Source organism: Alligator mississippiensis, chromosome 10, assembly GCF_030867095.1.
Source record: "Alligator mississippiensis isolate rAllMis1 chromosome 10, rAllMis1, whole genome shotgun sequence".
Lineage (NCBI taxonomy): Eukaryota > Metazoa > Chordata > Crocodylia > Alligatoridae > Alligator > Alligator mississippiensis.
The window spans coordinates 21,390,945-21,417,358 of NC_081833.1; the positions used below are offsets into that span (position 1 = coordinate 21,390,945).

Sequence of the window (26,414 nt, forward strand, 5' to 3'; positions counted from 1 at the left end):
CTTATGGATCTTTGACTCAGTCAGTCTATAAGGTGCTTCTCTACCCAGTCTTCTGTCTCTGTAAAAGTCTGTTACTGTATTTGGTCACAAAACAAGACTAACTTAAAATTAACATACAGCTCAGGTCTGTCTCTTTGGGCTAATGGGAAAGCTCTATTAATGACTGTCACATTGAATGAAGTCACAAATTAAAAAAAAAGAAACAAGAAAGAGTTCGATACCACCACCTAGCACGAAGTAGGATAGTTCACACAACAATACATTACAATTATACAGAATACCTTAAAAAAAAAATCAAAGCCCTCTAGTTTATGATGAAAAGTATCCTGCTGCTTTTAACTGTTTCGGTGCTCAAACCATTGCAACATTCTCTGCTCAGCCACTACTTTTTTAATTCTCCCCAGTAGCCTGAAACACTGCTCACCATTGAATTCAACTGGCAGATACATTCAGATTACAAGCTTTTATAAATCCACTGTCTGTACATACCTGACATTCAAATGCTTTTCCATGTATGTTTTTGACAACTTCCAGACATAATCCTGGTGTTTATACATGTGCTGGGGAGGGGGGGGGGGAATGGCACTTTAATTAGAAAGGATAAAGTGCCCCTGCTGACATTTTGAAGCACTGGGATGCTGATGCATGAGATGCAGGAGGCTGCTGGAGTGCGACAATTACCACATTCCAGGGATAGGGATGGAAGTTACACATAAACTGGTTTAAGTAATCAGAAACCAGTTTAAACTTGTAACAAAAGTTCAGTGAACATAAACCAGTTTCAAAAATGGCTGAAATTGGTTTAAGATAAACCTGGTTGAATGTAGTATCAGACTTAACTGATTTGGGTTAAACAAGTTTATGAAACTTCTATCTCAGACCCCTCCCTGATTCAAGTTAAATCAAAGTCCCCCAGTATCCCAGCATGCTCTGCAGCCCTGGGCTGGGTTGTCTGCTCCAGCAGAGAAGGGCTGGGGGTGGAGGGGAGGAAGAGAGAGGCAGAGACTACCCTCCCCCCAAGGCAAACCCTGCCTGGGGTATGAGGTCAGGGAGGGGGGTTAAACCCCCTCCCCGAGTACAGAGCTGCCCAGTCCTGCTAAACTTACTGTAAGTTACTGCTGCCTATAACTGTGGACTACAAATCCCAGAGGCACCTGGAAGCAGGAAGAAGAACTGATGAGCAACCTTGCAGAGTCCTGCTGCTATGATTCTAGACTGCAAATCCCAGAGACCTCAGGGGCAGCAGGAAGAAGTGCCAGAGAGCTGTGCTCTAGTGCCTCCACTCCCAAGCTTCTGGCCTGAGGCACTCTAGGCATGTGGCTGCATTTCCTGAATCAAAGGTAAATGTGTATCCAGTTGTTTCTCAGTTTAATCTTTGCAGCTTAGACTAACCTGCAAAGACTGAGTCGATTCAGCCTCAGGCTTTTTGACCGTCTATACTTAGCCCAGCAGACTCGATTAATTAAACACGCTGGAATTACAGTGTATCAGAGCAGCCTTCCTGCTTGTGTATAGGTATCTTAATTGTTAATATCTTTCAGCAAGTAATAGTCTGTTTAGACCATAGGAGCCTTGGGGCAGATAGTCTCCCTCTCTCTTCTCTTAAACACAAGATAGAGCACAATGTCAGGGATCAACAAATAAGAGTATTAATAATGTATCATTAACAGTAACTTCTGGGCACTTTATAAAATAGAGTTAAATATATTTAAAACAATAAAACCCAAAATGTGTAACAAGGTGAATATACTATGGAGATGCTGGAAATTGCATGGCCATATCTTTTCCCTCATACTCCTCACCCAATCTTCAGTCTTCTTTCTATTTTGCTAAATTTAATTCACATACATTGCTGCAGACATTTAACCCAACAAGAAAATGTTATCTGTGTATACAACACCACTGATGTCAATGGGATAATTCCCTTGAACCCCAAGCCCTTCATGGCAGGGAACTGGCTTTTAGAGTACCACTTATTTCAGTAGCACCCTTTAGGTAATAAAAAAGAAACAGCAGCAGCAACTCTCTAGAATGGGCTAAAGGTACTGCATTTAACTGGATCACTTTATTTCAAGATTCAAGATGAGGCTCATTGATAGAGGTAAGTACACAACAACTACATATTCAGAATTCTCAAAAGTGCTCAGTACCACATCTTGGGGGGCTGCCAAGAGCTGAGCACTTCTGAAAATCTGGTCACTGGGTTTGGAGTGGTTTTGAAAGCCTGGTCTTGGTGTTGCTATGGTTGCTTTTTATCTCATTTTTTAAAACAAATTTTCCCGAGATGAGATCACATAAGGTCTATGGAAGATGTGGGAGTACGGAAGCAAAAGCGCAGAACTCTTTGTGGAAGCTTGTCCTCCCACAGTTGAGGTTTTGAAGAGTTTCTTAAAGCCATCCTTTCTAAGATCAGTTTTGGAATATTTGCTAATATTTCTGCACTTTCAATTATGTCCTACACAAAGCTATGTTCAGAAATAACAAAAAATAAAGCAAGTAAATTAACAAAAAGGACAATCTATATGAAAAATAAACGGATAAAGCTTCTGCTTAACAAACACCATCAGAATCACACAGTGCTTTATTCCATATATATGCAGAGTTCACTATTCTTTTTTTATGTGGGTTGCAGGACATTATGTAAAATTAGGAACAGGGAATGAAATACAGGATGGGTGATCACCTGAGCTGGACAAGTCATTTTACATTTGTGTAAAATATTTTAATAAAGGGTTTTGTTGGAGAAGACAGAAGGGGAGGTAGAATTGAGTCAGGAGAATAAGAACCACTGGAGCAATGTTACTGCCAAACGCTAGGGATAGTGTAATTGTAGGCGTAAATCAGAATCTACTGAAATGATACTGTGAGCAAGGACTCTTGTGTGACTAGCTCTGCACAGTGAATTTGGTTCACCAATGCTCTAATTAACTTGTACCGGCAGCCAAGCTTTGAAAATGTAGATCAATCTGTTATGGCTTAATATAAAAACCTTTCCTGCATGGTTTTGTAATAGCAGAGACCTGCTCCAGAAGGATACATATAATTGTGTTTTTGAACTTTTGTTTTTTTTAGTACCAAGGTTGCTGCTTCTGGACACCTGTGAGCTCTGAAACTGAACGACATATTTAGGGTTTTCAGTAGACCCAAGGCTAAACAAGGTGGGCTTCAAATAGGTATAACACAGAACTACCAAATGCAACACGGCCAGCAGTTTAGCTTTCTCTATAATTATTAATTAGAAAAATTCACCACTCAGGCAAACTCAAGCCTAAAGAGAATACAGCCTAAAGACAAGGTGCAAGATCTCAGACAAAAAAAAAAATATTACAAAGTCAAGCAAAGCGTGAATTACAGAGAAGGCCATCTCTCCTATGCACCTCTGTATGCCCATTCAAAAAGCTCGCTGTTAAGACTTGGTCCTCTCCCAGAAGATGAAGATATGATGGTAGGCTCTCCAAACCCACAAAAAGACTGCTTCCTGCCTATATGGCAAGATTCAGTAAGACTTTAAAGTGAGACCTGACATACCATTAGTGTGGTTAAATTAATATTTTTTTCCACCACAGATTGTGCATCTCTCGCAAGTGAAAATGAAGGTTAATGCGATCAGTGATGGAAGGATCAGTGATGGAACAGAATTTTTTACACTGCTCATAGCAGTTTCTATTGGATGGTATTTTTCCTGTGGCTGATACCTCTCTTGTATGTGCACAAGTCTTTGGTAGGAATAATAAATATACTAAATTATAACACTGTCTGCCCAAGTAAGGGCCATTCAGAAGTACATCAAATCGTGTAACTTACACTTTCTTCTAGCCCCTCAGCATTCAAGTTATACTAGTGCAGGCCCTACTTCCACTACTAATTCTAGAAGAGCCAGTGCACAATTTGGTGCATCAGTGATCTAGCAAACATTTTCGTAGTGTGGGTGGGATAATGGGCTTCCAGAATCATGTTAGGAAACAATGTGGCAACCTAATTTACAACCCTCTTACATAAAGATTTCACCTCACTTCTGCTTCCATCATCTTATGCATGACCCATTGGTCAACATTAGGAAAAACTTCTTCACAGCCAGGGTGTCCAGCCTGTGGAATAAGCTCCCTCCAGAGGTGGTGCAATCGCCTACCCTGGAAATCTTCAAAAGGAGACTGGATGGTCACCTTGCTGGGGTCACCTGACTCCCAGTTGTCTTTCTTGCCTGGTGCAAGGGGGCCCAGTGATCCCCTGAGCTCCCTTCCAGCCTCACAATCTATGAATTAACCATGAGCAGTGTCTGACTGGTAAGTCTGTTGTGGTGGAGAGGGAGAGGGAAAGGAAGGGGCATGGAGGGGGGGAGCAGATCAAAGCCCCTTCGGTGAGGGAGCAAGTGGGGCTGGGGCAGGTGCTGCCCATTTGGGGTGGGGCAGGACACAGGATAGAGCTGCAGCTCATCTGGGGGGGGCAGCTCCCACTGCTGCACACACCCCAGGAGGGCATGAGGGGCATGTGCCTCCAGATCTGTGTGTGGGGTGGGATGGGCTGCACTGGGTTCTTCCCAGTGGGGGCTGGGCTGGGCTCAGGGTAGGTGGCAGTAGCACTGGGAAGGGGGCTATGGGGTGGGGGGACTGCAGCCACCCCAAAAAATGCCATAGCCCCCAACCCTCCTCTCAGTGCCACTGCTTCCCAGCCCAGCCCCCCCACCAGGAAGAGCCTGGCACAACCCCTGGCCCCAGCCCACAGCTGCAGCCCACCCCACCCTGCACAGATCAGAGGCATGCACCCCTGTGCCCTCCTGGGGTATGCGCAGCGGTGGGAGCTGCCCCCCCCCCCATGCCCATCTGACGAGCTGCGGCTCTGTCCCACACCCTACCCTGCCCTGGCTGGGCAGTGCCTGCCTCAGCCCCAACCCCAGCCCCACTCCCTCATCATGGGGGCCTTGATCTGCCCGCCCCCCCCCACGCCCCTTCCCTTCCTTCTGGAGAAATCACCCTCCAGTCTGCTTCACTGCTGCAAACAGAGAGTGCCCCCCCCTCGGCCATCTCATTTACTACTGAGCCTATGCGACTGTGTGAAGAAACTGCTGAGGGAGGTGGGGGAGCTTGCTTGCCCTCTGCCCTGTGTAACCCTAAGCTCTCATCTAAGGTTTTTTAAACTGACCAACCGGCATCAACCGTGATCTGAAGATACCTGATTGTGGGTGGGTCCAGGTGGTGTGGTCAGAAAGGTTATAAAGAGGGTCCCTCCAGGAAGAAGAGAGGCAGACATTTTAAAACACACACACGCAGAAATATGGACCTCCACAGCTCGCTCTCATACTCTGGATGCAGAATTGAGTAACTTACCAGAAACCTAACTAGGAACTTAGTTGACTGTAGTCTAGTCATGTATCAAAAGGCTACCAAGACACTTCTGTTTGCTCAGGGTTATTCTTTTGATACTTCTCTGACTTGTACTCCTCTGCATGCCTACCTTCTCTACCCAATAAAGCTATCTTTTATAGCCATCCTTGATGTACTTGTTTGAGAGGGATTGGGCACACCTTGTTTTGCTCCCTTTGCTCACCTGACTAAGCAACTTTCTATGCTTCAGGCTACAAAAATCACCCAGATATATCCTGCTGGGGTTAAACAACCCCTAGGTCTACAGGGTCTGTGGGTCCTGGGCAGCACTGGCCCAGACAAAGACCTGAGTCTAGGTTGTGGTAGTGGTACTGCAGGCTTGTGGGTGTGCTCCAGGAAGGGGGTCAGCCAGACATAGGTGCCCCAGGGGAGACACTCGGAGCTTGGATTTTGGCCATGTGCAGTGAGGCGGGCAGCTCAGCGCAAGAGCATCCCCTGGTGGTCCGCCACACCACATCCCACCACAGACTTACCAGCTGGACGCAACTCTCCAAGCTGCCAGGCTGTGCTCTTCGCTGCCTACACGATGCGCTGCAGCTATGCACATGCATGGGGCATTTAATCAGCCAAATTAGTGGCCACATCAGGCAAAAAAGCCGATTTCCAATACACTCAATTTTCTTTATATCGGCTCCGATCCAATATCAGACTGATATATTAGTGTACGTCTAGTATCTAAGTGACAATTGGTTCTACAGACCAACTGCACACTGTATAAAAAAAACCCAACAACTTCCTTCTGTAAGTTTTACAGTTGCTCCCTTTCACTGTTATTTGATGGCTCTCACTCCTGTACACAAAAGTGTACACATTCTCACCAGGGCAGGTATGAGGTTTCTTCCACTGAAATAGGGCACAGAAGGGAACATTTCTTCAGCCATGGAGTTTTGTACATATATTACCTTTCCTTTGAACAGTTTCACCTTTTTGCCCTCCCCACCATAGAACTTCTATCAATAAGAATATTTTGGTTGGTCTCAGGGTCAAGATCATGGGCAACTGATGCCTCTTGAGTCAGCGGGGGGAATGTGCACCCCACTCCCCGACTAATCACACCAACCTGGAAGAGCCAGCGGCACTTCTCCTGGCATCTCCACTCCCTGGCTGATGCTTGCAGTGGGGGCACTGGCGCTGTCACCTGCCCCCCTTGTCCATCGCCTAACTGGGGAGTGCTGGCTGTCAGGGGGTGCACCAGTGCACCCCCTATGCATTGCCACTGATCAAGATAGTCTATGCTAGAATAAAATCACTCATAAAAAAAAGTCTTCATGGAGCAGCACTTGTGATTTCAGAGTACTGTGCAACCTTTAGGTTAATCTTGCCTTGGAGGCTAATTATATGTTATGCCCATTTTACCTACAGGGAAATAGAAACAGAAGGAAAAAAAATAATCATGAAGCTTTGTAGGAGACAACAGAATTATATTTTTCCCCTTTACCCCCTAGAGTTTTCTGACAGATCATTTTGGGGCAGACAGGCAGGCACAGATTTCACAGCCATAATGATCTGGTGTCCCAACCACGAGCCTCAACTAAAGTTCAAGACGGTCTGCAACATCTCTACTAAAAATCAGAAACTTTTTGCATGTAGGCAATACTGGCCTTTACTTAATGCAGGGCTATTCCAGTTCCCTGAGACTGGGGGCTGTACATAATACCAGCCACATATTGCAGGGGCAGGCCCTTGGGATCTCCCCACTTTCAGCTGCAGAGCTGAGGGCCCTACAGGCAGGTTGCAGGCTGGCCTCTCATGGGTTGCCAGTTGGACAGCCCTGACTTAACACTGAAACTGCTGAATGCAGGAGATGCCAAGGGCATCCCCATCCATTGCAGCAATGTGGATGTAGAACCTTCCAATATGAATTTCTTGGATACATCTAGATGCATCTCAGCCAGCCTACAACCATCTCAGACACTGAAGAAGCTATTGATTGCACTTGTTATCACAACAACCTTTTACCACACAAGGTACTTTCTAGAAATGTACTCCTTTGTCAACACAGAGGATCTGCAGGGGAGGCAGACAAATGACCAGGGGGCCATTCAGGAAGATACAGATACCTAGTGCAATTGGGTACCCAGCACTTATTTTCAGAGATGGCTCAGAAACATGCTTTACCAGTACAGAACAGTGTTCTTAAGGTCACTCTGTTCTGTTTATTTTTAAATTGCCTCTCTCTTAAAACAGCTCGAAAGACAATGTGCCAAATATCAGCAACTGGCTGTAGCTTAAACAGTCTTTTGTATCTAGGTCACTTCAAAATTCAGACTTTCTTAGAGTGACAAGAAGTTGTTATTGCCTGATAGCTGTTTGATACCTGCTATGAAATGAGTGTGGTAGCTTATTTGGAGAAGGGAAGGAAACTTGCACTGCTTCTGCCCATTTTGTAGATAAACAAAGAATATCCATCTCCAGGATGCATACACAAAAATTTACACGCGTACCAAAAGCCACAGGAATTTTTAATCTGGTAATTAACAATTATTGGAACACTTCCTTTTAAGACTTCCTGTGCAAAATATTTTTGAGAAAGCTAGGGTATTCTGTTATTTAGCCCACCTCTTTTCTTGCACTCATTCAAAGAATTTAAAGCCTTGTCAAATTATAGTAGATCCCCCCACCAAAGCTGAGACATTACAAATGAAGACACAAATTTACTGAACAAAAGGGAAACAGACTAAAGAGGTGAGACAACTAGTTTAAATATATATCAGTTGTGCACAATAGGTCATGTTTGCAGTCACCATATACATGTAATATAGGCTAGGTGTCTATATAATATGTTAATTCCTGCTTTGCTTAAAAAGCTGTTTTTCCCAATATAAAAAATAAGAGCGTTTTATAATCTTGACAATACTAACGCTGCGTATACTAGAGGTGGCTGAAAGTGTATTGTGGACTGGATTTACCCATTTGCTCAAACCACTGTGAGAAACAAGCAGAGTAAAGTGCCTTTAGGCTGGCTGGATACAACAGCTCTCCATTCCTGAGAAGTTGGTAGAGGCAACTCTGTTACTTCCTGCGCAAGTTGCTCCCATCCCCAGTGTAGACAAGTGGAGAGGGCAGAACAGGGAGGAATCGTCTACATCAGATTTTCCACTGACGTAAGCTAGGCCTGTCCCTGCACATACATTCCAAATAGCGATCCAAATCCACTACCAGGTCTAGTTTTCAGAAATGAATAGGTTAACGGGAAAAAAAAGTGAAGCCTAAGTTCATTAAGCCCTTGGTGGGGGGATTTAGAATTTCCCAGCATGGTATTCATTGCTGCCAAGAGACAAAGAAGATAAAGATATTAAAAACCAGCTTTTCTTTTCTTAAGTACTGATTCAACATACAGCTGTGGTTGTCAACTGTGGGGCACAGAGCTGAGAGCCAGTTTGTCTGGAGGACAAGGGCAAGCTTTAGGAAGCAGAATGCTACTGTTCACCTTCCTAGCAGTTTTTCAGAAAGGTCTTGGGCTTGGTAACAATATTCACTGTGGCACTTATTAACATTATCTGGTCAATGTTCTTTCCCAGTAACTTCACAGAGCATAATTTACACCAGGGTTATAGAGCTCATTGGGGCTAATCCCATCTGGTATTACTCGTGTCCATGGCAACTGTCAGATGATGCATAGTTTTAGCAAGACAAGAGATGTGAGAAGGGTATTTATGGACAATTACTTAATAATGCTGATGGAATATACCAAAAAAACCCAAAACTTGAATATCTTTTAAAAAGGAAGATGTACAGTCTTTTCCATAATGAATTTGGAAGTAGTATTTCAGGGCATGGGGGTGAAGTCAGCTTGCAACATTAAAGCAGCAGCTATTTCAGGGAAAATGAAGCCCTGGTATTTCCAAACTATCCTCAGTTGTCCTATCCTCTGTAATGCATGGACAAAGTATCACTGTCATGAGATCAGTGCTGGCCATCTGGTTCGCTTTCTAGTAGCCAGAGACTTTGCATATAACACACACACACACACACACACACACACATTTAGATAAGATTCACAGTGTTGTTACATTTAACAGAAACCCATCTATCATACACACTCAGCGTAGAAGTTGAGAAATCTCTGCCAACGTTTCAAGGCAATTTTGAGGGAGGAGTAGGGTGGAGACTTCTTATGTGCAGGGTTGTTTTTTTTTGCTGGGGGGGGGGAGGGGGTTATTTCTGGGAAACAGCTTCCCATTAAGATCAGCAGCTGTTATCTTTCTCCCTCCTACCTGTGGGACGTGCTCCCTCTGAGAACTTAACCATACAGAGATAAGGATGGATAGTTCCATACACTACATTTCATAATTCTTTTCCTGTGAGGGTGGGAGGGGTTATCTTGTACATGGGTTGGCTTCTGTGCAAGTATGTGCAGTAGTTTTAGTGAAATTAGGTCACCTCTTCTAACCTGGAACAGTTTATAGTTTTAATCTCTAGATTGGTGGAAAGACTGGTATAGTGAGCCAGCCCCCAGGCTAGTAGTGGACTGGGGTATTTAGGAAATAGAGCTTTTAGCCTTTGCAAAAAGAACTGCCTTACATCAAGCAAATATAACCCCTCTGGCTGATTAAGGGTAAGTAAGCAGTGAGAAGTACAGGGAACACAGTTCAGTTTTCCTCTGCAAGAACCCTGTCCAGCTTTCCCGAATTTGTGATAGGCTTGGAGCCTTGACTAGGGACTGTAAAACAGGAAAGAACTATGGAGGGGATTCCCCAAATTTTCAACACCTGATGCAAATGACTCTGTTGGAAAGAGAAATAAAATTGTTATTGGTAGCTGGTCTGTTACAGACAGACAATCTCTCTGTGTCAGACTTAATCTAAGTAAGCTGCAGTGATGAGCTGTTGGGCTGGATAACACCTTGTATGAAGGAGACCTCTTAAAGAAAGTAAATTAACCTGCTAATCCTCTGTACTTGGGTTAGGAGAAGCTTTTCAGAAGGTGAATATCAGAAGCTTCTAATCTCAGTTCCATTTTCTACAGCTGCAACCTCATCCTCTCCATTTTAAAGGAGTTGGTATAAGGCGGCTACCCAAAGCAAAAATTTACATTGCAGTTTATGGCAACCAAACAATTTCCCTGGAATGAGATGACTGACTAGTGAGCAAGATTTCCACCAATACTGCAATGCATCTTTCAGAATCTATAGAAGTGAGCTCCTTTTCCAGTCACTTATTTTGGAATTAATATTCAGTACATATATTCATTATTCCATTCAATAATACATCCCTGTGAAACATCCTAGTTTTTGAAGGGATATAGAAACTGAGTTGCAATATACAAGTGAGAGTGAAGTGACTTGAGCCAGGTCATTTGGATGTTTAATCATGACCAATTTGTCTCTGAAACAGTTTGGTTTTTTTAAAGTTAAAAAACAATGCATGGGGGACGGGAAAATAGGGGTACAAGAACACACCCTTTTGGCTGACATCTCAGCATTTTTGCAGTGGTCCTTTCAGACATTCATGTCTCATACCTGTGGCATAAAAATGGACATTTCTGTTCTGTAACAGAATGAGGAAGAGGAGTCAGAATTGCAGATGGAGAGTCTGGTTCACAAATTTAATGGATCAAAAAGATTTTCTCAAAATACAAGCAGGCAGGACCTTTACATCTTCTACTAAAGATTTACTAAAAATATTCAAAACGTCTCACAATCTAATGTATTTATTCTCATAACTCCCATAAGGTAGAGCACAGATATTTTTTTCATTTTACAGATAAGGAACTACAGAGAGACTAAGAGACTTGCCCAACGAGACTAAGTGACTTACATGAGACACAAGAAGTCTGCAGCAGAGCAGAGACTTGAAATCAGGTCTCCCAAAGTTTTAGACCAGCGATCTAGAGAGGGACCATCCTCCTTTAAAAAAGCCTCCAATAGTACCATGCCCTTTAACGCCAGTAAAGAACTTATTTTTGTTTCCTTTTTTCTTCATCATTGTAACTGTCTATTGAAACTTTACCACATTTCCTTAGAAGTTCAAATAATACCTAGTTAGCTTTTGAGATCTGCAGTTGTGGATGAGGTGGTATGGCTGCAACAATCATTTTACATTATAAGCCACCATCTCATGGATAAAAAGAACCATTCTGTTATTTAAAATCAATGATTAATCAATGACAAATATTTGAGTGGCTATGCTAATGCAGAGATGAGAATGAAGTGAAATAAGCAGGAAGTTCATTACATACACTTAGTGTATTATATACAACATCCAGGAAAAAGCCATATATTTCAGGTAAAGACAGGCTGACAATTAAACTCCAGATCTGAAGAGGAATGCCCTGCATTCAAGAGCTTGTATAAGTTTATCCCAACTATGTACTTGGTCCAGTAAATGGATAATCACCCACAAAAATCTTTGCTTCTTGCATATTTCCTGGACCATCAGGGCCACAACATCACTCCAACACTATTAACTCTAGTGATTTTAGTAATGTTCTATGCACCATTGGTCAAACATTGGTCAAAACATTCAACATGGTCAAAAAACAAAAATTAAAAGATTCAGCCAGTTAACTTTTAAACTAACACTGCCATTTTAGAAATAGTTTTCTTGTGCAGCTTTATATACATATGAGTCAGAGAAGTAAAATGAAGCAGAAAGACAGAGCTTAGAATATTTTAAAAAACTGAAAGAATACATCTGATCTGCCTCAGTGGGAATAGGTTTCCGAACCTTTCCCAGAGTTTCCATTTACTTTCACATCGCAAGAAAGAGAAGCCTTTTTGCCTAAATATTTTCTTCTCAAACTATCTGGAAAAAGCATTTTCAAACATTATATTCAACAAATATTGTGCAAGCACCTCCTTTGGGAAATTGCTTTGGTATATTTTTCTTGATCACAATCTTCAGAAAAAGACATCAAGATCCAGGTCTACAATGCAGTCATCATCCCCACACTCCTCTATGGATGTGAAATGTAGGTGACCTACTGCTGTCAGCTCAAGAGCCTGGAGAGGTATCACCCAGATGCCTCTGGGAAATCTTTTGCACCAAATGGGAAGATCCCCACACAAACATCAGCATCCTTGCTGAAGCCAATGTTACCAGCACTGTGTTGGTGATCCTCAAGCACCAATTTTCTGGGACCAGACATTGTATGCAGATGCCTGACTCTTGACTCCCAAAACAAGTGCTCTTCTCCCAGTTTAGTAGTGACCCGAGATCTTGCTGCATCCTGGCCTGCGAACTACTCTCCCCTGCAAAAAGATCTGAAACTTCTGTGGGCAGATCTGTGGCTCAAGGATTAGGCTTTTAAGTCACCTCAAGACTCAATGAGTTGTGGTACAGATTAACCTTGAATTGAGGGATTGTCAACAGTGTAAATATTCTTGAAGTAAAGGCTGACTTAGAACTAGGGGTTTGATAATAGAGCTCAACAAGTGAAGAATGATGTAAAAATATCTTTAACTACTACTCTAAATGATGTTCCCTTCTGAAAAACAAACTTTGAAGTTTTTTCCCCCACCGGAAAATACCTTTCATTTGAAAGAAATCTCGGTACACACAGAGCCTCCCCATCACTGTAGAAATGGATCTTCTCACAGTTTAATGCATTTCCCACTACAACATGCCATTGACATAAGGAAACATTACTGTTTTAATTTCAAATAATGAAAGCATTCAAACACATTCAATATGCAAGTTTCCTTGATTTGAGCTTTCTGAATGGCTAGCCTTCATGAACTACAGAAGCAGATATGAACTCTAAAAGCAGATTCAAGGACAGTTTTCAGAGGCTAACAAAGGAATTATAAGCTTAAGTTCTCCCAATACATCACTGAAGATTGAAGTCAACCTAACTGATTCAGTCAAGTTATACCAAAGGAAATTAAGTAGAAAACTTGACCTTCTGTCTGGGTAAAGATTAAATAACCTTATTTAACTGATTTGTTTATGTCAACTTGGGGTTGTTGGAACAACTTTGAAATTGGTCACTGAGAAAGGGGAAAGCTGAGGCATTCCAGATGCAGGTGGAAAAACATAACAAGGCTTGGAGGGATAATCAGGAAAACAGCTCTGATAGTTTGAACTAGCCAAGTTTTGGAGAATTTGAAGGAAGATGTCTGGGATAAGGTGGGAAGCTGGGCTGGAAAAGATGATGAAACATTTGGAAGCCGTGTAAAACCAACAGTTGCTTACTGAAACTCAAGTCAAAGGAAATGACAGTACTACTCTTAGCAATCTGCCAAAAGGATCTGCTCTGTGCTATATAACAAAGCTAGTTCAGACATGAGCTGGATATGTTAGATGCATTGTACTAAGAAATATTAAGACAATTCCATGACATGCATAAACACAAAAAGTGTTTTATCGCAACTAATCTCCAAACACATCGCATTCTATACAATTTTTTTCCTTTAAAATTATTTGTAAATGTTAAGGGTAGAAAGTTAGCACCTTCTAGGGAGAAGTGATTAGTGATGTTAACTTTTCTCCCACTGGAGGACCTCATAATTTTTATAACTTTTTCATCCCCTTTCTTCAGAACTTGCAGGGCAATCATCCTGTCTGCAAAATCACACATTTTGAAGTGCTGCACAACAAGACAAGCTATATAAGCATTAAGGGAAGATAAGATAAACATTGAGATAAAATACTGATTTCAAACAGAGCTACTGCCTCTGCATTTGTAGTGGAAGGCAAAAGGGGATATTCAGATTCAAACAAATATAGCCAGAGTTTTCGTTGCACATCAGCTTCCAGAAAGGACCTTTTCCAGAACTGACTCAGAATGACAGAAGTCTAAAAGTCAGCATATCCAATTATATTTCCAATATTTTGAGCAAAATATCACAAAAATACTTGATGGAATGCAAGCACCAAACCAAGATTAATAAGGCAGTGACTGCAGATGTTATATGTGGAGCTGGGCTAGTCTGAAATATAAGAATTGCCAATAAGCACAAATTTTGGCCATTTATTAATGAACTGTCATTCACAGCCAGTACCACAATATAATACTTTGGAAACTAGCTTTCAGGTAGGACATACCTCAAGAAAAGGAATGCTGTGCTTAAATCAAGAGACTGGGAGTCGAGAATGTTGAGCTGCAGCACCGATCTGCAGAAGTTGTGATATGGTGGGCAAGACAGGTTTCTCTGCCTCTCAGTGTGCCAGTCTACATAAAAGGGAAAGTTACTTTTCTGACAGAAAAATTGTGAGATCTGCTAGTACAGAACTGCAGTTCTCAGAGGAAAGCTTTGTTACATAAGGGAGAGAAATAAACAGAGCAAATTGTCTCTGACGTAAGCACGTTCAGCTCCCACTTAAGGCAACACAATTGTATCTGCTGACTCCTGGGCTTAACTGACAACATAAAATTGCACCATTGTTTTTGGAAGAAAAACACGCATTTTATTCAGAATTTAATTCAGTCAAGTCAGCCCAATTCCACTTGCCTGCTTGCCTGGGGCAAATTACTATTTTGACAGGTGAATAAAATGTTTTAGTCTCCACCTCCTGCTCATCTTTATCATCTATTAACAGTAGCGTGGTCAAGAAATGTTGGTAAATCTCCAGAATTACTTTTGGAAGGTCAGGGCAAACAATAACCTGTTTTCAGATGGGACGAAACAGACAAAGTGGCTGCGTTCAGACGAGCACAGACATTTGGTTTCCTGGGGACAAGTAGCTGCAGTGCATCTTGCGCCAGAGCTACCTGTCCCCAGGGAATGTCCATGACACATGTGCTTTGGCACACAGCAAGTTACCCCAAGGGCAGTAGGAGAGGCTGTGGCCAGCACTGTGCTGGCCTCAGCAGCCTTACCTGGAGTCCTCCTGGGCCTGCATCAGTGACAATCCTGTGAGGCAAAGCCCGGCCGGGAGCCGGAGCACGGCTCCGGGTGGGCCAGCCCTGCTTGAGTGGCACGCACTGCCCGTGTGTGTGCTGCTCTGGTTATCTTTTTTCCATGGGAATATCCAGGGATCAAAAAAACCCACAGAAAAAAACAAAAAAACCAAAACAGAGCAGCACATTCACGGGCAGCGTGCCCTTGCAGTGCGGAGAACACCTGACTGTGTGGTACATGGCGCTGCAGACATGTTTGCGGTGCCACATACCTCATGACCACGCTCATCTGGATGCGCCCAATATATCCTAATTCAGGTTGCGGGGGCAGTTCATCTTGGAAAATGAGCCACCTCCTTGAATCTGCTCATTTTAACAAGGGTGTCAGACAGTCCCTGACTGACCATCTCAGACGTCACAACTGCGTCTTCCATGATTTTGCAGCCCAACTGTAACAGAAGCACAAGAAGTGGAATAACAACCTTGTCACCATGGTAACATCACCAGACTGGGACAATGTAATATGCTGTAGCCTAGCAACTGGTGACGGGGGCTACTGAACAGCTCTGGAAATGGCAAATAGGCAAAACAGAATGAGATTGATCATCCCATGGCAAGAGAGGAGGGATGATGCTGGGTAAAGCACCACCTTCTCTGTAAAAGCTCACTGCACTGGTGCATGACTCATTTGGGAAAATAAATGCTACATCCCCCACCCTGGCAGTACAGAGTACGAAGAGGAGAATTATGAAGGGACTGAACACACACACTCTCCTGTGAGCAGGCACTGAAAATACCTTCACTAGAATTTTCTTACTTGGTAGCTGGCTGATTTCCTCCCTGCAGGAAATACAGCAGTCTAATATTTCCCTAGTAACATGATACTTAAGGATTATTATAAAAATAGTGCTTATAGTAAAACAGCACCTTTTCTTCCAAAACACTAACCCACCACAGCATACACATCTAGGACACACAGCCACATCTAGGACAGAGGGAAGTAGCAAACTGCACACATGTGGCAAGACAGTTCTCCCCTATCCACTGCTTTAATTATCTTAGTAAAATAATTTCCCTAGTCCCCTTTGGGAAAAGGCTTTCAAGTACATTTCATTCCAGATGCATTCCTGATACTTTGACTAAAAAGTAGGACAAAACCCGGAACTCAAAGAGACCATGAAATACTGAATGCCAATTATGGGCAGGCAGTACCTTTTTCTAAAAATCTTAGCTGGCATTCTTCCCATGGAGATTACTGCATTTAGTTATTTATCTCAAAATGAAGACTGATGATCAAGTTGGAATTTATACATAAGATTCCAAGCAGTCTAGACTGTTGTCTGACTCTCCAGTTTGAACTAAAGCATCCACAGCAACTTAAAGATCATTAGCAGTCTTAATAAATAAATACATTAAAAAAAAAAATCACAATTTCCTTGCATCTTCCTATGAATTCCTATTGTCTTTCTGGATACAGAGCAGGTGAACAATTTCCACATGTAAGTGACCTGAACATGTTTCTTACAGGGCTTCTCATAGGATCCTGAATTGTAGGGCTTTCCAGACAGAAACAAATGGTTGTGCTAATATCTCCTATTCTGGCTTTAGGTATAGAAATGGCTCAGTAATCTGGTCCTAATAGGGCATGAGGCTGGATTATTAACTTGCACTCTCTGCTACAGTACAAGTTAAAAATTGAGAACAATCCCTCCAGCATTCTTTAGAAAATGATATATTCGTGGAATAAATGAGGCACTGGCTATTTGGAATTTGTAGCTATCTAGAAAAGGAACAGCAGCCAAACGATCCCTTACAACTCATTTGGGGCCTGATTCAAAGCTCACTGAAATCAACAGGAATTTTTCAGTTGACTTGTTTGAGTTTTGGATCAGGCCCTTTGACAAAATCTGGCATTTGCCTTCCTGCTGTCCATCTTTAATCTTTTTGATTATACAGTACCTCCACCCAATGTCTCATCGGGTACACATGCCTGAGGTGTCCTTCTTTTCACGATGAGTTTACATCACTGAAAGCTAATGTTTACTCAGAGATACTTCTGTTTAAGGATTCAGTACAAGCACCTGATTCATGCTCCATTAAAACCAGTAGCTCAACTAGAGCAGGACAACTGGTGTAGGAGCCCTGGGTGCCAACTTGGGGTGTGCAAAACTAATGTCTGCCACCACAGACATGCAATCTAGCTGCCACTCTGCTGCTGGTATGAAGTCACTGCTGCCTCAATGTGTCCTGCTATCCCAGCTATCTGGTTGCCTTGTTATGCTTCTGATTAAAACAATCTGAATCACAATAAAATTTAAGAGATATTTACAAACAAAAAACAACTGACTGAATTGCACTTTGGGGCCAAGAGCTAGTAATACATAGAAAGATCTTTCTTGGACCTCGGGCAACAGAATGCCTGCCTGCTCTCCTGTTTCAAAAAGCTGTGCAAGAGTCAGAGCTGACTTAGTAATACAGGGAGCTAAAAACACTGTCTCCAAATATATGATAGTATAAAACAGTAAGCAAGGGAGAAACATTAAGAGGTTCCTACTAGACATATGTTCTGATAAAAATAAATCATCAGAATACAATGGAACAAGTTCATGCCTCATGTAATATCAAGAGATTTCAGTTGAATTGCACCCAGGATGAATACAAGCCAGTAATGTTTGCCTTAATAATTAGCAACAACTATAAACAGAGTCAGGAAACACATTCTACAAAACAACTATCAATATATGTGTTTATGAGAACCCAGATGAATTACCTAAATGACATCATTCATATACAGAGAGAACCAATAAAAACAAAAGGAAGAGTAATTGATGTCTGAAAGCTTGTCTAATAGCTCTCCCAGCTATAGTTAGTACAATAAAAGATAATCACAAAAAATCTTTGCCTCTCTTTATAAAAACAAAGATGTAAGAACATTTCAAGTTATCAGCAGCACACAAAAATACTCAGATTGCCATAGTATGGGTATGTCATAAAACACTCATAATTAAGTAGTATTCAAAATAGCAGGGGTTTGAAAAGGATAAATATAAATATGAACCTACAATGTTCTTCCTAAAACAAAAAGTTTGATATGGGCAAGCAGAGACCTTAATTTCCAGTCCCATGAAGCTTCCCTTTCTTAATATAGAATCTGGAAAGGAAATGCTCAGTTAAAGATTGGAACTGAAAGGGTGGGATTTGGCCAGCAATTAAAACTTGATTTTGGACATTTCTTGCTGAAGGAGGCTGATTGATTTCTCTATTACCACACAAGGCTGGCCAATTTAGTACCTTCTTTTTCTTAGCACTAGGTAGGCACTGTATATGTTGAGAAAGTATAAAACCTGTAGTGGCAGAACAACTATCCTAGAAGGAAACTAAAGCATCTGAAGACTACTTTTTCTAGACACAGACTTATTTCAGTAACACAAGATGACACTTTCTGCTACCAGGAACAAATTTTCATTGCTAAAACTACTGAAGCTTGACATTGTTAAATTACTATGTAATGCTCCACATACTGTAAAATAAGTTAAACTAAACTGGGAATGATACATCCTCATTCAAAGTATAGATGTGGTAAAGGTTACAGAAACCCATAGTCTGGTAGCAGGAAGCATGTGGGAAAGCCATCTGGTGAAACAAATTTCAGAAACACCATGAAGGTCTCCTTCTTTCACTGCCTGACAGAGAAAAAGGTACCATGTCTTCTGTGCTCATTATTATTACGCACTATTCTAGTACTTCCCGGAAACAACTGAGAGAGGGGTCTTGTTGTGTTAGGTGTCACAGATGCATATAAAAGACAGTCCCTGATTAAAAAAAAAATCATCCAGTCAAAATAGACAAGAAAGAAAGCAAAGAAAAAATGGAGAATAGTTATCTCTATTTTACAGATGGGGAACTGAGACTGATTAAATCCAATGTTACAGAGAAAACATGGAATGCAGCTGGACATGGAACCCCGATGAAATACTACACAGTCAGTACCTTCACTGTAGGACCATCCTTTGGCTCTTACCCATAATACTTCAAGAAGCACATAATTATAATGAATTTTTAAGTGATATAGATATATATGTGCATCATAACCTACACTAGACTAATCCAAACCAATTCAAAGAGGCAGAATATCGCCAAAAGATTTATTTTTTTTACCTCAAGTTAGTAGTGCATCTCTCACAGATGTATTACAGTATCACTTGATGGTAGGGGATTGACAAATTACGACAGAGCCAGGCAGATGGCAGGTCAGGATGGCACCTTATAAGGGCTACTATATACATGCTTGACACCTGCTCCAACACATGCTAATTAGCACACTCAAGCAGCCTTGGCACCATGTGTATTCGGCATCCCCACATTCCAAAATGGTGACAGGGGCACTTTAAAGCTCATTTGATGAGCTTTAGTTAAAGTGCCCCTGACGCCATTTTGAAGCGTGGGAAACTGAATACACGAGATGCTGTGGGCACTTTAATTAAAGTAGCTCCCAAGAGCTGCTCTAATTAAAGTGTGCCTGCTCCTCTTCTCACATGGAACACACGTAAAGACACTGGCTGTTTTCTCCAAGAACTTGTGGAGGTCAGGTGAGGTCCCAGATGACTGGAAAAGGGCAAGTACAGTATCCATCTCTAAGATAAAGGAGAAAGAGGTCAGCCTAATCTCAGTGCCTGGAAAGATCATGGACCAGGTCATCAAGGAATGAGGATGATTAGAAACAGCAAGCATGCATCAGCATGCCTGACCAATGTGACTTCCTTCTATGATAAGATGAGAGGCTCTACAGATGGAGGGAGAGCAGCAGATTTGATATATCTTGGTCTGAGCAAGGCATTTGACCCCGTCTCTCACAACATTCTCACTAACAAGCTAAGAAAATGCAGACTAGACAAAAATACTGTAAGGTGGATAAATAATTGGTTGGATAATCATGCTCAATTAGTAGTCATCAATGGCTCAATGTCTAGTTGGGAGGAAGTATCAAGTGGGGCTTGTCAGGGGTCTGTCCTGGGTCAGGTATTGTTCAATATTTACATGAAATTATTTGGACAATGGGATTGAGTACACACATAGCAAATTTGCAAAAACCACCAAATTGGATGGACTTTCAGATACTCCAGAGGGTAGGGCTTGGATCCAGAATGACCTTGATAGACTGGACAAATGGTCCACAGTCAATTAGATGAGAATCAGCAAGAAGTGCAAAGATGTGCATTTGGGATAGAATAATTGCATGAACAAATACAGACTGGGGAATTACTGGCTAGGCTGCTGTACTGCAGAGAAGAAGCTGGGGGTTACAGTAGACCATAACCTGAATGAGCCAACAGAGTGCTCTTTTTGTCAAAAAAGCCAACAGCATACTGGGTTATATTAACAGGAGTATACTTATAAATCAAAGGAAATGATTATTCTGCTTTATTTATGGCACTGGTGAGGCCTTACTTGGAGTATTGTGTCCACCTTTGGGGCCCACATTTCAAGAAGGATGAAGACAGAATGGAAGGAATCCAGTGCAGAGTAACAAAACTGATTAAGGGCCTCATAGGCAAGACTTACGAGGAAAGGCTGAAAGAACTAGGGTTATTTAGCTTGGAGAAGAGAAGACTGAGGGAGGAGGATTTGATAATGGTCTTCAAATGACTGAAGGGTGAATACAGAGACGATGGAGATGAGCTTTTCTTTGTGACCACAGAGGATAGGACTAGGAGCAATGGCCTCACACTTCATCAGGGGAAATTTAAGGTGGAGATTAGGAAGAACTTTCTGACAATGAGGGTGGTCAGGCATTGGAACAGGCTACCTAGAGAAAGTGTGGAACTGCCATTCTTGGAAGTTTTCAAAAGTAGGTTAGACAGACACTTGGCTATGATGGTTTAGTCAAGGGATGATCCTGCCTTGAGTAGGAAGCTGGACTAAATGACCTTGTGAGGTCCCTTTCACTTCTACTTTTCTATGATCCTGTAACGATCTCACAATACAGCCTACCTAAATTGCCTCTGCAGTTTTGAATAGATGCAATATTTTTTGTCATTCCCCATTGTTACATGAAGTGTGTGTAGCCATAAATTTGAAGCCTATATTTTAAATTGTACGGCATTTTTTGATTTCCCTTAGATAGCCAAGAGGTGTTGTGAAACTCAGTTGATTAATGTTTGCAAAGCAAGTTGAGATGCCAGGATAAAAAAGCAATAAAGTATTATAAAACTGGCAAGCAAGATATTCTGTAATAAATTACAAATAAATCATCCACATTCCAATAATTTTTGTTTTGCACACACTTACAGCATTTTGTATGACACTAAAGCACAATTTTGTTGCCTTCTAATTAAAAATCCAATTGGGATAAAAATGCTTTAAAGAGAGCAGAGTTAAGGTTCCTGTGAAAAAAACTGGCTCTGAAACTCCTGATTCAGCAATTAACATTCCTCTATCCCTAAAAATATTTTTATATAAATAACTTTCTATGGTACGGTTTTGGTTTAACACTTTAATTTAAAAAGACATGTTGAAATTCAGGACCAATAATGCAGGAAGCATCTAAAACAGCAGCTGCACTGAAAATTGCTAAAATATGAAGATACGTCTGTTCCTATTTTTTCATTGGACGTCTCTAACTGACCAAATCCAAACTTGCTAAGTTCATGAGTTCCAACAAAATCACAGCCATGTCAGGGTAGTGGTGTGTGTGCATGCGTTTTCATTGAAAGATTATGATAGAACAGAAGCAACAATCAAATTCTGGTCAGATGCAATATACATAACATCCTCAAAAGAAGGCGTAAGGCCATTAAGACCAGATGTTACCTTACAGAGAGAAACAAAAAATGCAGAACAGCAGCATTCTAAGACTATCACTTATTCTGATGCATAATCAGACTTAGCTTTAAATGCAACCAGTCCCCAACCACCTGCTTCAAAACAGTGAGCCACTTGTAGTAGGCTTTATCCCATGGCTTTGGGAAGAGTCTATAGCATCTTTTATTTTTTTTAAATAATATCTATTACAAGTTAGGAACTTTTGCATAAGTGACAAACATGAAAGAACTTTGTCACTTAACAGTGTCAAAGTTATCTCAACAAACTGTTTATGTAAGGCCATGTTTGTTAGCTCTAAAAAAGGGGTTGTAGTTTCACCACATATTAAAATCCAGTACCAAGTCTGAAATTCTTTCTGGATCTTTCTGGGACACAGGCAGACTTTGCAAAAGCGAGCAAGGAAAGATAGAGAAAAAGGTTCTATGGAAGCAACAGGGAGCCGAGGGACAAAAAAAAAAAAAAAAAGGTTAATTAGGAACTCAAAATGGTGGAGCTAAGGTCTTTGGGACAAAGACTATCAATTACTATGTTTGTATAAGCCTGAAAGAGTGGTGTCCTGACCTACTTGAAGCTTCCAAGTGTTCCTACAATATAATTGTTACATATGGATAATCCCAAAGAATTTGGGCACAAAGCTCAAAAGAAATACAATCTTTTTTAATATCTTTCAGTTTATTAAGATGCCAAAAAGGTACAACCCTATATGTAATTTTTCCATAATTGGCTGAGAAATAAATGTGGAAATGGAAAAGTGGTTCTGACATTGGTAGAAATCTGACTGGCACTTAACCCTCAGTGTTGGATACCAAATGTAATCTCCAGAACACCCCTCTGGTCCTAAATATTCCACTACATTGATCTTTCACATCTGGCCTTGACTGAATTGCCAGTGTAGGATTTAGAAAGGGGAAATTCTTCTGAGGTAGTTATATAGCCCGTGTTATATCCAAGTATCTCACAAATGTTACTTATTCTAGCATTAAACCTCTGAGGTAAAGAACAATTATTATGACAACCACAAAACAAAAGATACAAATGGGGGAATAAAGACAGACTGAGAAAGAGACTTGTTCAGTGCCATGTCAGAAATCCATGGCAGAATGAGGAATAAAATCTTTATTTCCCCACTCCAAATCCAATGCCTTAATCCCCAAATCAACTTTCCTCTACCTCAGAGACCCTACGCAGAAAGAGGAAAATAAACGGATAAGTACAGTTACAACTTCTGTGTCCAACTACTGATAGTCTTCTGGTTCTAGTGCTGCTGCTCAGATCTTACTTTCCCTTTCTGCAACTTCTGTGCTAGAAAGGAAGAAATTCTAATCCCACTCTACTCTAAAAGACTGCTTCTCTCCAGATCCTTGTCTTCAGCCTGAGTTTGAGGTACACCCATTGTATAGCTTCTGGTACTGCTCCTGATGAAAAAGGCCTTTATTTGATAGACTGAGCACTCTCATTAACATGTTCTTATCAGGACACTTCCAAACATAATGTTCAATTTTTGCTAATTATCCATAACTGGCATAAAGTTGATGAGGACAAAAATGTGACTCTTAATTTTCCAAGACAGGTTAATTTTTTAAACTGGTAAATTTAGTCTTTTCTCAAATTAGCTAAATTATGCATTTATCTAAAAATGTTTCCTATTAGAAATTCTTTTTGGAACCCTCCTTTATGTAGAGGACCATAATGTAAAAATCAAGGTAAAAGGAAAAAAAAAATCATACAATGCAAATTAATTTAAATGAAATTTTCATATGTTTAGCTATTGACAAAAAAAAGTTGTTGAATAAAAAGCAGCCATACAGTAAATAATAAATATCCATAATTGCAAAACTAACAACAAATTGTCACCTTGCAAACCAATTTAAAGGGATTATCTTAGTATAAAAATATTGTTAAAAAACTGTGCATTTTGTTAGGGACACTGATGTATTTTGAGCAGAAATGCAGAACCAATTTGCTTTTCTTTTTTTCTGGAGGAAGCATCTCCTCCTACTCATTTGTGTTAAAACTAGTTTATGGTAGAGTTCAGGAACTTTTTGAATGAAAGATTTGACTAAAGTTGTAATTGTATCTCCATTCCCCCAGCACAATGACTCACCCTGCTGAGCTGATCCAAGAGTCTTTGGTTCTGTTCAGATAATTCCTGGACGGCACGTGTTTTCTCTCTATCTGCTTCACGAAGGTGAACCTGCTGTCTCTCCAGCTCATCCTGTAGCTGTTTCACATCGCTTTCTAACTCTGACACCCTTCCTTCCCATTCTCCTTCTCTGTTCTCAAATCTTCGTCTTAATTCATGTTTCTCTTGCTCTAGATGCTGAAGGATGAAAGGAAAGAAAGATTATGAAAGAAGAAAAATCATAAAATGCTATATATTATCTTCATCCCAGATATTCCTCATAGTTTGTGTCAGCCACTCCCTTTCATGAAGGAATCACTAGAGGGTATTACTTCTATGACTTGCAAAGTTTTATCAGTGGCCAGCTGCAGACATTCAAACCACTATCTGTTCCAGTAACAGAATTATCTTTATGCTCTGTAGATATATAAAGAAAGTAACATCTGATTTTTGTTTTAAGTAATAAGAAACAATAAAACAGAAACTAGTGAATGTCAATATGCAGAAAATATAGACAATTCAGACCAATTACTAATTTAGAGAAACATAATTCAACCTCCAAACAACCATTTGGGGTCAACATAATAGCATCATGTTTACCTTAATGGACTTTCACATTCAAAAAGACTTTAAAAAAACCCCCAAGTTCTATAGACACTAATACATCTTGCTTATCAAGTGGTTCCCTTGAAGTACAGTTGCAAATGGATACATGATTTTTCTCTTCCAGTTTTGCTGCTTTGCATAGTTGTCTAACAGCATGCAGTAACATAATTGTTTTCCACTCCAAAGGGGGCTGTGTAGCAGCAGTTGGGTAAAATGATTCCTATACATAACATCCATATGCACATATTTAGAACCAGAAATTTATAAACAGCCTTCAGTTTAGCAGGTACAGTTTTGCCTACAAAACAAGTTGTTTGAAAAAACAGCCAGTTAAATGTCTATTAGAAGTTACACATGCTGTACAGGCTTAGTTAATTGTAGGCGTAATAATGGAGGATGGGCTAACTCAGAGCTGAAAATCAGATCAGAATGGTTTCATACCACGGCCTTGTGGAAGGGCATGACATGAAAGCTAAAGTTACCATAAAAAGTCCCTGTAACTTTATAGTAATATAGGCCAGGCTTGCTTGCCTATAAAATGGTCACAGAATGTAGTCCCTTCCTGTTATTCCATGGGTCCTGTTGCCTGCTGGCAATCTGGCTCCCTTAAAACTCTTCTTGCCAATGCTGCCTATTCCTCAATCCGGTCTTCCTTTTACTGAAGTTTGACAGCAAAGGAAAGGATCCCACTGGGCCTAGTCCTATGGTAATTCTCCACAGGAATTTTCTAAGGCATATTCCCACATAGTGAGAAGTTCATTGCAGACCTAAAAGAATGGGGAGACTAAGCCTGTGGTGGTGGTAGAAATCACTCAGCATTCATATAGAGTGGCTTCTTTGTTGTCAGAAGTGGGGGGGAAGAGCTTCCCATGTTTCAGCTGGTCGCCTGCTGCTCTGAACATGTTGTTTCCCTTTGAATCCCTCTACCAGCTTTCTCTGGCAACAGGGCAAGAATGAGAAGTCTGAACTTCAGAGCTATGCACTGTTTTTAACATTTCTACATTTTTGCTCCATCTCCTACTTCCTCTTTCTTGTTCTTGACTTTGGATCTTCTTCCCTTCTGCTGTCTCTGCTTGAGATTCCCACTCCACCACAGTGTAATGGGCACCTAGTTTCTGGCCTTCCAAATGCTTCCTCAAAACATACTTGTTCTGCAAAGCTTGCAAATGCTAACTGAAGCCAATGAAAATGCTGTCCAACTTTAGGAAATAGGATGCTCTAAGACAATTTTTGCCATATTGTAATTATTGAATAGAATAAGGATGGTTAAAAATGGGCCACCATTATAATTATTATATATATGGTAGTAATGCCTGGGGTTCTTTCCATGGATCAGGACCATGAGAAACACATAACAAAGAAAGATATCTCCTGCTCTAAAGGATGCCATCTTAACTTTGGAAAAATCTCATGAGAAAAAGTGTTTCCAACTAGTTTGATAATGCTACAAACTGCTGCAGTCTACAGGGTGTATTCTAATTTTAGCATGTGAGGGAGTTATGCATGCATATACCCACATATAAAACTGAAAATATCCTCCATTATAACTCAGTGTCTCATTTGCTGCTCTATGCTATTCAGAAAGATCCGGGGGCTTGTGCAGAGAGAAGGTTAAACCTCAGCACGATGGGTATAAGTAGTGCAAATAGATAGTAATCAAAATCCTCAGGTGTATAAGGAGACTGAACATAATTCAGAAA

At 41.0% G+C, this 26,414-nt stretch overlaps 1 protein-coding gene across 2 annotated transcripts in view; it reads right to left on the bottom strand.

The window, feature by feature from the left end:
• Positions 1 to 26,414, bottom strand: part of BICDL1 (BICD family like cargo adaptor 1) — a 112,764-nt gene that overhangs the window by 40,739 nt on the left and 45,611 nt on the right. The window contains exon 2 of one of the 2 annotated variants that reach the window (XM_014593564.3): positions 24,091 to 24,306. In XM_014593564.3, coding sequence (XP_014449050.1) covers positions 24,091 to 24,306 — 216 coding nt within the window. Of the gene's footprint in view, positions 1 to 24,090; positions 24,307 to 26,414 lie in introns of those variants that run through there. The other variant, XR_009455175.1, reaches the window with a different exon arrangement.